We start from the raw sequence: 8,112 nt of genomic DNA, 5'->3' as shown, positions 1-8,112 counted from the left end.
CTCTCATATTCATGTATTTATTTTGTGTTTCTTTCTGCTCGTGTTATTTGTTTATTGGAATATATATATACGCTCGTTATATCGCAAATATTACAATAAATACCTCTTGAAAAACTGTCATCCCAAAAGCCAAAAGGTTCTTGAACCGTAAGTGACATATGTGATAGTGTACAGATATAAGACGAGCTATTCCAATGAGGAAAAAAGGGGGAAAATATTCACGCGGTTCAGACACCTCAGTTGCCAATTTCGCTCCTGGCTTTGTCTCGCCATTTCGACCTGCCTGCCTCACGTCGTATCCCACCGGGCTTCGTATCCGCCTGCGCCGCCGCCGCCGCCATGTGGAGGGGCGGCGCGACCGCCGCCTCAGCCGCGAGGGCTCTCCGCTCGCGCCTCCTCCCCGACCCCATCCACCACCCGGCCACGTCTCTTGCTCCCATCGCTTCGGCGCGCGCCGCCTCCTCCGCCCCCTCCGCCGCCGCGGCGAATACCGTCGTGGAAGAAGCGGCGGCGGCTGTATCTGTTTCGCAGCAGGCCGGATCTGTCTCCGACGCGCTGCGGCACTACGGGAGGTGCTACTGGGAGCTCTCCAAAGCCCGTCTCAGGTGCACGATATGCTCCCCCTCCTCCCCATGGATCTGCTGTAATGTTTCTTGGAACAATATTCAAATATGAATTGAAAATCACGCCTTTATTTGATGCAACGACTGTATTGATGCAAGCACGCGTTTATTTGTTTCCCTCTATGCTTTGTTGCCTATTCCTAGTCCTATGCAGGTGTAGACGGTTAAGGGTAACAAGTTGGGAAATGGAATTTTCTTTTTGTTTCCATATTAATATTACTTTGGCTCTTAGCGTTGAGTCATTACAGAGTCAAGATATATGATTTCGTACTTGCGTTGGATCCTAAGAAAATTAGAAGTTTTGGTGCGGACTTCTTTTTAGAAGACACATTGATCTTCGGCGCATGTTGCAAAAGTTTGGTTCATTAGAATTGAGCATAAACCTGGTAATATGTATTGATGTGTATGTGCTGTAGGATTCATATTCAGTTATACACTAACTGGTTGCTAAGAGAGATTTCTGCCGTGGGTGACGCTGGCTGTAAGTATACTTGGAACTTTAGAAAAAGACACTTCTTACGTTTGCGGGTGGCGTCGGCTGCTAGATGAGTGATTAGATCATAGATTGGGAGACAGAATATTGGGAGAGACTTAGATTAATTCTTCTTGCTTGATTCATTAATCACGGCCGGCGTTGTGTATATATAGCCGGTCTACAAAGACTCTATTCAAACCAACTCTATCTCTAATCTTATCTCTAGTTTAAATTCAACTCTATCTCTTAATCTTATCTCTAATTCTCTCCTGATTTAAACTAACCAAACTCTATCTTATATCCTAAACCGAACTTGACTCGAGCTAACAAAATAATGTGAACTGAACAGCATGTGTGAACAGTAATTCCTGCACCTAACAGCGGTGGACACCCCTTTCATTTTTTATTAAAAACACGAGCTTGTATGCTAACTATACTTCCTGTCGATTCATAAGCATGTTGCACTAGCTAACCTCCACTACACTCGATTCCAAAAATGAAAAAATTACCTCCGCTATGCTCTTTTTCTTGATCTGCATACTGCACTCTAAGCACATTAGATAGTGTCACATTCTACTTAGAATGTATAAGTTGGATTGAGATGAGTTCAAGATTCAATCAAAGCGCATTTGTGGTTGTCCTTGTTTTTAACCAACTAACTCAGCACATGAAACCATAATGGTGAAGCAGAGTATCCTAAGTTATCTGTAATAAAGTCTTCTCTCTGAAGATAGAAAAAGATACCTGCCTACCTGTCCTCTACATTTAAAAACAGCTACCCCTGTTAACTTTAAGAACAAGCTAACATTCTTACGGTGGTAAGAAAACTGAAATGCCATTTTGCTAATTGAGATATTTTTGGCAGTGGATAGGGAGGCAAGTAATTTGTCTTTTTCCAGAAAAAGATTTTACAGGTAACCAAGGATTGTTTGCTTCACCGTTCTGGTTCCATGTGCTGAGTTTCTCGGGTTTTGGCTAGCCATTACATACAACAACAACAAAGTCTTTGTCCCAATCAAGTTGGGTAGACTAGAGATGAAACCCACAAAATCCAACTAAAAGATGATAATAAAACAATAATAAAAAGGTACTAGTAATAGTAAAAAAGTAAAAGTAATAACGGTACAAGGAGACTGATGCATAACTTATGGTTCTGACACGTGGATGGCTAACTTCCACATACTTCTATCCATAGATAGTTTGTTGAGGATATTCTATTCCTTTAAGTCTCTCTTTACAGCCTCCTCCTATGTTAGGTTTGGTCGACTCCTGTCTCTTTTCACATTATCAGCACACCTTAGTATCCCACTATGTATGGGTGACTCTAGAGGCCTCCGTTGGATATGTCCAAACCATCTCAATCGATATTGGACAAGCTTTTTTTAATTAGTTACTCCTACCCTATCATGTATATCATTATTTCGGATCCAATTCTTTCTTGTATGGCCACAAATCTATCGTAACATACACATATATGTTACACTTAACTGCTAGATATTTTGCCTTTTAGTTGGTCAACATTCAGCGTCATACAACATCACGATCAAATTGCCGTCCTATAGAACTTACCTTTCAGCTTTTGTGACACCCTCTTGTCACAGAAGATGCTAGAAGCTTGGAGCCATTTCATCCATCTGGTTTTGATTCTATGACTAACATCTTCATCGATATCACCATCCTGTTGTAGCATCGATCCCAAGTATCGAAAGGTATCCTTCTTGGGAACCACCTCCACCGAGACTAACATTTTCTCCCTCATGCCTAATAGCACCAAAATCGCACCTCATATACTCAGTTTTTGTCCTACTAAGTTTAAAGCCTTTCGATTCTAAAGTATATCTCCACAACTCCAATTTCCTATTAACCCCTATCCTACTCTCATCAACTAGCATTACATCGTCAGCAAAGATCATACACCAAGGGATATCTCCCTGTATGTCCCTTGTGATCTCATCCATCACCAAAGCAAATAAATAAGGGCTTAAAGTTGACTCTTGATGTAGTCCTATTTTAAGCGGAAAGTCATTGGTGACACCTTCACTTGTCCGAACACTTGTCACGGCGTTATTATACATATCCTTGATGAGGGTAATGTACTTTGTTGGGACTTTATGTTTCTCCAAGGCCCACTGTGTTGGAAATCCTTTTTTGTTTAATCTTTATGAACTTGTGTGCCAACTGTAATCCCTGGCAATGCATAAGCATGCTGAAATAGCTAACCTACGCTATGTTCTTTTTGGCTCTGCTCAGCATTTTTATGTGCATTTTGTACTGTCACCTTTCTAGTTTGAATATATAAGTTGGGTTGTACGTCAAAATTCAACCAAAGTGCAGTTGTGATTGTCCATTCATTGGCACTTCAGGATTTGCCACTCAGTGTCTCAATGACATTTGGGTCCTTGGAACATATGTCAGGGGGGCAGTGGGATTTTCAATCCTAAAATGGTACGAATTGGGTGGCAAATCCTGCACCTTGTACTCATGCCAGAATTGTTAGGTCGCCTAATATATATCTAGAGAGTGTATTTGTACGTAGTAGTGTGGTACCTCACTTGGAATAGGTTCAGACAATCTTGTGATTTGGTCTGTTAATTTTGGGACCCCTTGTAACTGATGACTGAAGTAACAATTTCTCCTTTCCTCGCATTTCTTTCTTTGATCATCCATCCATTTTTTATGCTATTTAGTGCTCTTGTTGTGGCAACTTCGGGGGCTGGCTATGTGCTCGGGAGTGGCAACATTGTGGACAATGCCGGACTTTGTTGCACATGCATTGGTACAATGATGGTTGCAGCATCTGCAAATACCCTCAACCAGGTACCTAATTCTTTTTTTATGTGCTAAATCAATATTCATTGTATTCACATGCATACAACTATTTGGTTCTTTGCTGTCTCGCATTAAATATTAATTTTGTTTTTTAATGTATCCTACTTCCCACATATTTACATTATATTTGGATGGACCTACTTAATGTGGTGGTTAGTGTCCAGAGCTGGGATGCACGGATACTTCTAAAAACTCACGTATCTGTATTTGATACCATATCGGATACGGATACTCCCGGATACGCATCCGAGGCGTATCTACTATTTTTATGATTTTCAAATAAATAAAATAATTCAGATACTTGTGTGATACCTCTCGGATACTTTCAGGATATCTCCTAACTAAAACCCCCTCCTTAGAAGGCCTTGTTGCCCCACACGCGCACAGCCGCATAGATCTGTCTTCTCGCGCCCTATCTCTACCGCCACCTCTGCCCATAGCCACCCCACTTCCGCCGCCGCTCCCACCTCAGCCCGTTGCTGCCACCTCCGCCCATCGCCGTCGCCATCCCCACCTCCTGTCGCCGCCTCCTTCGTGCCCTAGCGCCCTACCGCACGTGTCGCCCCTACCTCCACCCGTCGCTACCCTCACCTCCGCCTGTCGCCGCCACCTGCCGCCCATCTTGGTGAGTCCATCTAGGCGTCTACTCCTTCCCTTCTCGCTCCTGAGCATCATGCTTAAAGCCTCCGTGTATGTTGTTAGATCCAATGGCGAGTAATAGGGAGGATTCAAGTGCGTTTGTTGCTATGGTTGATTCTGATGGTGGTGAAGCATTTCCTTTTGCGAACAACCCTGCTATGGCAGCCTAGGTATTGGCCGCTGCTCGTGTGAATCTATATATACTGTATGTATATTCTGCAGGTATACTCACTAAAGTTCATGTCTGCGCGCACCCCACAAGTTGTAACTCACAGTGTTTCGGGTTGTAACTGGGGGATGTGCGCAGTGCGAATAACAAGTTGTAACTCACAGTGTTAGCTTCTCGTGTTGCAATTATGTATTTATGGACGTGAAGTTGTAACTGGTCTACCTAACAAGTTCTAACTCACAGTGTTTCGAGTTGTAACTGGAGGATGTGCGCAGTGCGAATAACAAGTTGTAACTTAAAGTGTTGGCTTCTCGTGTTGTAATTATGCATTTCTGTACGTGAAGTTGTAACTGGTCTACCTAACAAGTTGTAACTCATAGTGTTTCGGGTTGTAACTGGGGGATGTGCGTAGTGCGAATAACAAGTTGTAACTTACAGTGTTAACTTCTCGTGTTGCAATTATGCATTTCTGGACGTGAAGTTGTAACTGTTCTACCTAACAAGTTGGAACTCACAGTGTTTCGAGTTGTAACTGGGGGATGTGTGCAGTGCGAATAACAAGTTGTAACTCACAGTGTTAACTTCTCGCGTTGTAATTATGCATTTCTAGACGTGAAGTTGTAACTGGTCTACCTAATAAGTTGTAACTCACAGTGTTTCGGGTTGTAACTGGGGGATGTACGTAGTGCGAATAACAGCTGCGCATAGGTGCAGAATAGCCTCGCTGTATATATATATATATATCCATATCGTAGTATCCGGGCAACATAGGTCCAGAGACAGTGACTTGCTGTACTTTTAACTGCTTCAGCATAACTCAGTATTCTCACTGGTCATTTCACACCTACTTTCAGGTGTTTGAGATAAAAAATGATGCTAAAATGAAAAGGACAATGCGGCGGCCCCTGCCATCAGGGCGCATTAGTCCTGCACATGCTGCCATGTGGGCTACGAGTGTTGGAGCTGCAGGAACAGCTTTGTTGGCCTGGAAGGTTCTTACTTTCTCTCTGTGTTTTGTATACATGTGTATTTTACTTTGTTTTCAAAATTTTCAGCTGCAGAAGTTGGTAGAAAGCTGACACTGGAACTAAACATTGCAAAAATTTGGCAAGGTTTGTGCAGACTAATGGCATGGCGGCTGGGCTTGCAGCTTCTAACCTTGTTCTGTATGCATTTGTATATACTCCATTGAAGCAAATACACCCTATTAATACATGGGTGGGAGCAGTTGTTGGTGCCATTCCACCACTTCTAGGGTATGTTATTAGTGCAGTTTGAAGCAGCTATTTTCATTTAGTACCACAGGACATTTTCTGCATGAACACAGGCTTTAACCGTTTGAAGGACAAATAATTCTATGTATTTAATTTGGAAAGTTTCTCTCGCTAGTCGTTAAAATTTGAACTTGAAACAAACTTCTAAAAAAGGACTGGAAGGTCATAAATCATTGACTGCAATTGTGGATAGAGTCATTATTTTAGAATTTTGTAACTGGATGGAACAGAAGCCCTACTAGTTAAACTAGTTTTTCTGGAGTGCAAGCCTTCGACTCTATGGGCTGGGCTACATTGGGGTACAGTGAAAGTAAAAGGGTCATTTGAATGCTCTCCTAAGAATGAGTCCAAGCTGCATATCATGACTGCATTAAATTTTATATCTAGAATGTGAATGTTCTTCGATGTTTTAAAAATATCTGTACAAAACTGCGACCTTGATCACACTTTACATCTATCCTGGATCATCATCCATCAATCCACGATGCCCTGCACTCTCCATTAGATCTTGTAGAAGGTTTGTGGAAACCTTCTAGTGTGTGTAACATCGCTCAATTCATGCTGTAGAGTATTTGGCTTAGTTGGTATATATTTTTGTGCTCTTATTTGATATGCTGAATATGTCATTTTTACAAAACATGCAGTCCTTTAACTGTGTCTTCCTCTGTACAGATGGGCGGCAGCTTCAACTGAATTGTCACTAAATGCTATGATTCTCCCTGCCGCATTGTACTATTGGCAAATTCCCCATTTTATGGCCCTCGCTTACTTATGTCGCAATGATTACCTTGCTGGAGGGTAATTCACTTGTCTCAATTCGTTAGTAGATTTATCTGTAAAGGTTACATTTAAGTCTTGTTCACGTGAAAATTCTGTCCGTAATTTGTATTTGCGCATGTGACTGGCTGCTTGATGCAGGTACCGTATGTTTTCCTTTGCTGATCCTACTGGTAAAAGAACTGCATGGGTATCACTCAGAAATTGTCTGTACATGTTGCCTTTGGGGTTATTTGCATACAACTGTAAGTACTAACCATATAGATTTCTAGTTTCAAAATTTTTAAATATTTTTGCCTAAATTTGAGATATACATGTGGAATTAACACTTGTAGGGGGACTCACATCCGAGTGGTTCAGTCTTGAAGCATCACTGCTAACATTGGGCCTTACCATTGGAGCCCTATCATTTGTGCTGGAACCAAGTCCGAAAACTGCTAGGAGAATGTTCTATGGTAGCCTCTTGTATCTTCCTGCTTTCATGGGTGGACTTCTGTTACATCGGCTGCCTAACTCAGAAAAGGCGCACAACTTTGCTCAGAAAAGTGAGCTCGATGGAGTTCTTTACGGTGCCGATCTGCAGGACGAAGAAAGAGTGAGACAGAAACGTGAAGACAGAAAACTTTCTCGTGTGCAATCACGTCCTCCAGTTGCCTATGCTTCTGTGGCTCCATTCCCTTTCTTACCAGTACCCATATACGTCCCCTCACAAGCTCATGAGTTATGACTTACGAAAGCCTTCTCTGGTTCATCCTGCAGTGGGCCTGTGGGATAAATGTGTTCATGCTTTTTTGGCTTCTTACATGAATTTTCTGCCTGCAAGGGATTCCGTGGTCTTTCTGTTGTTGAAATTATAGAATAATGAACAAAGAGATTGAGCTTTTTTGCGGCTCATTTCAATGTAAAAAGTGCTGTTAATCCTCTTTCTGATGCCTCGAGTAACACAGAGTACGCTAATGTTCAGAAACATTGTGCACTTTTGTTTTCATTTTCATTTTGGTTAACATTAATAGTGCACAAGTGCACATTGAACTTCCATGTAAAAGGTTGGTGGTTTTCATGTTGTATTTCGGTATACTCCCTCCGTTCAGATTTTGTGGACGTATTTGTTTTGGGATCAAAGACCAAGGAGATAGCAAAATTGACCTGAATGTCCTCACTGATTCCTTAAATATGCATACAGCTCACTCTCGTCGCCTTGTATCTCCTCATGCAGCGCATTCAAAGTCTAATACAGTTGCATGTATTCATGCATGCATACATGCATGTGCGAGGTGTTTAGCTGAAAATTTAGATTGCTGCCTAATGCAAATTGCCGCCAAACTA

General features: G+C 42.0%; 1 protein-coding gene across 1 annotated transcript; it reads left to right on the top strand.

The window, feature by feature from the left end:
- Window positions 1-207: 207 nt before the first annotated feature.
- On the top strand, window positions 208-7,774 carry LOC133903469 (protoheme IX farnesyltransferase, mitochondrial-like). The gene is made up of 7 exons (XM_062344865.1): window positions 208-605; window positions 3,786-3,915; window positions 5,590-5,727; window positions 5,858-5,991; window positions 6,682-6,807; window positions 6,928-7,031; window positions 7,122-7,774. The coding sequence occupies exons 1-7, from the start codon at window positions 340-342 to the stop codon at window positions 7,511-7,513; spliced, it is 1,290 nt and encodes a 429-aa protein (XP_062200849.1). The 5' UTR covers window positions 208-339; the 3' UTR covers window positions 7,514-7,774.
- Window positions 7,775-8,112: the final 338 nt, after the last annotated feature.

The sequence above is a fragment of the Phragmites australis genome, chromosome 2 (genome assembly GCF_958298935.1).
Source record: "Phragmites australis chromosome 2, lpPhrAust1.1, whole genome shotgun sequence".
NCBI lineage: Eukaryota > Viridiplantae > Streptophyta > Magnoliopsida > Poales > Poaceae > Phragmites > Phragmites australis.
Note: the sequence above shows the minus strand (reverse complement) of the source record. Positions and strands in the feature narration are given on the sequence as shown.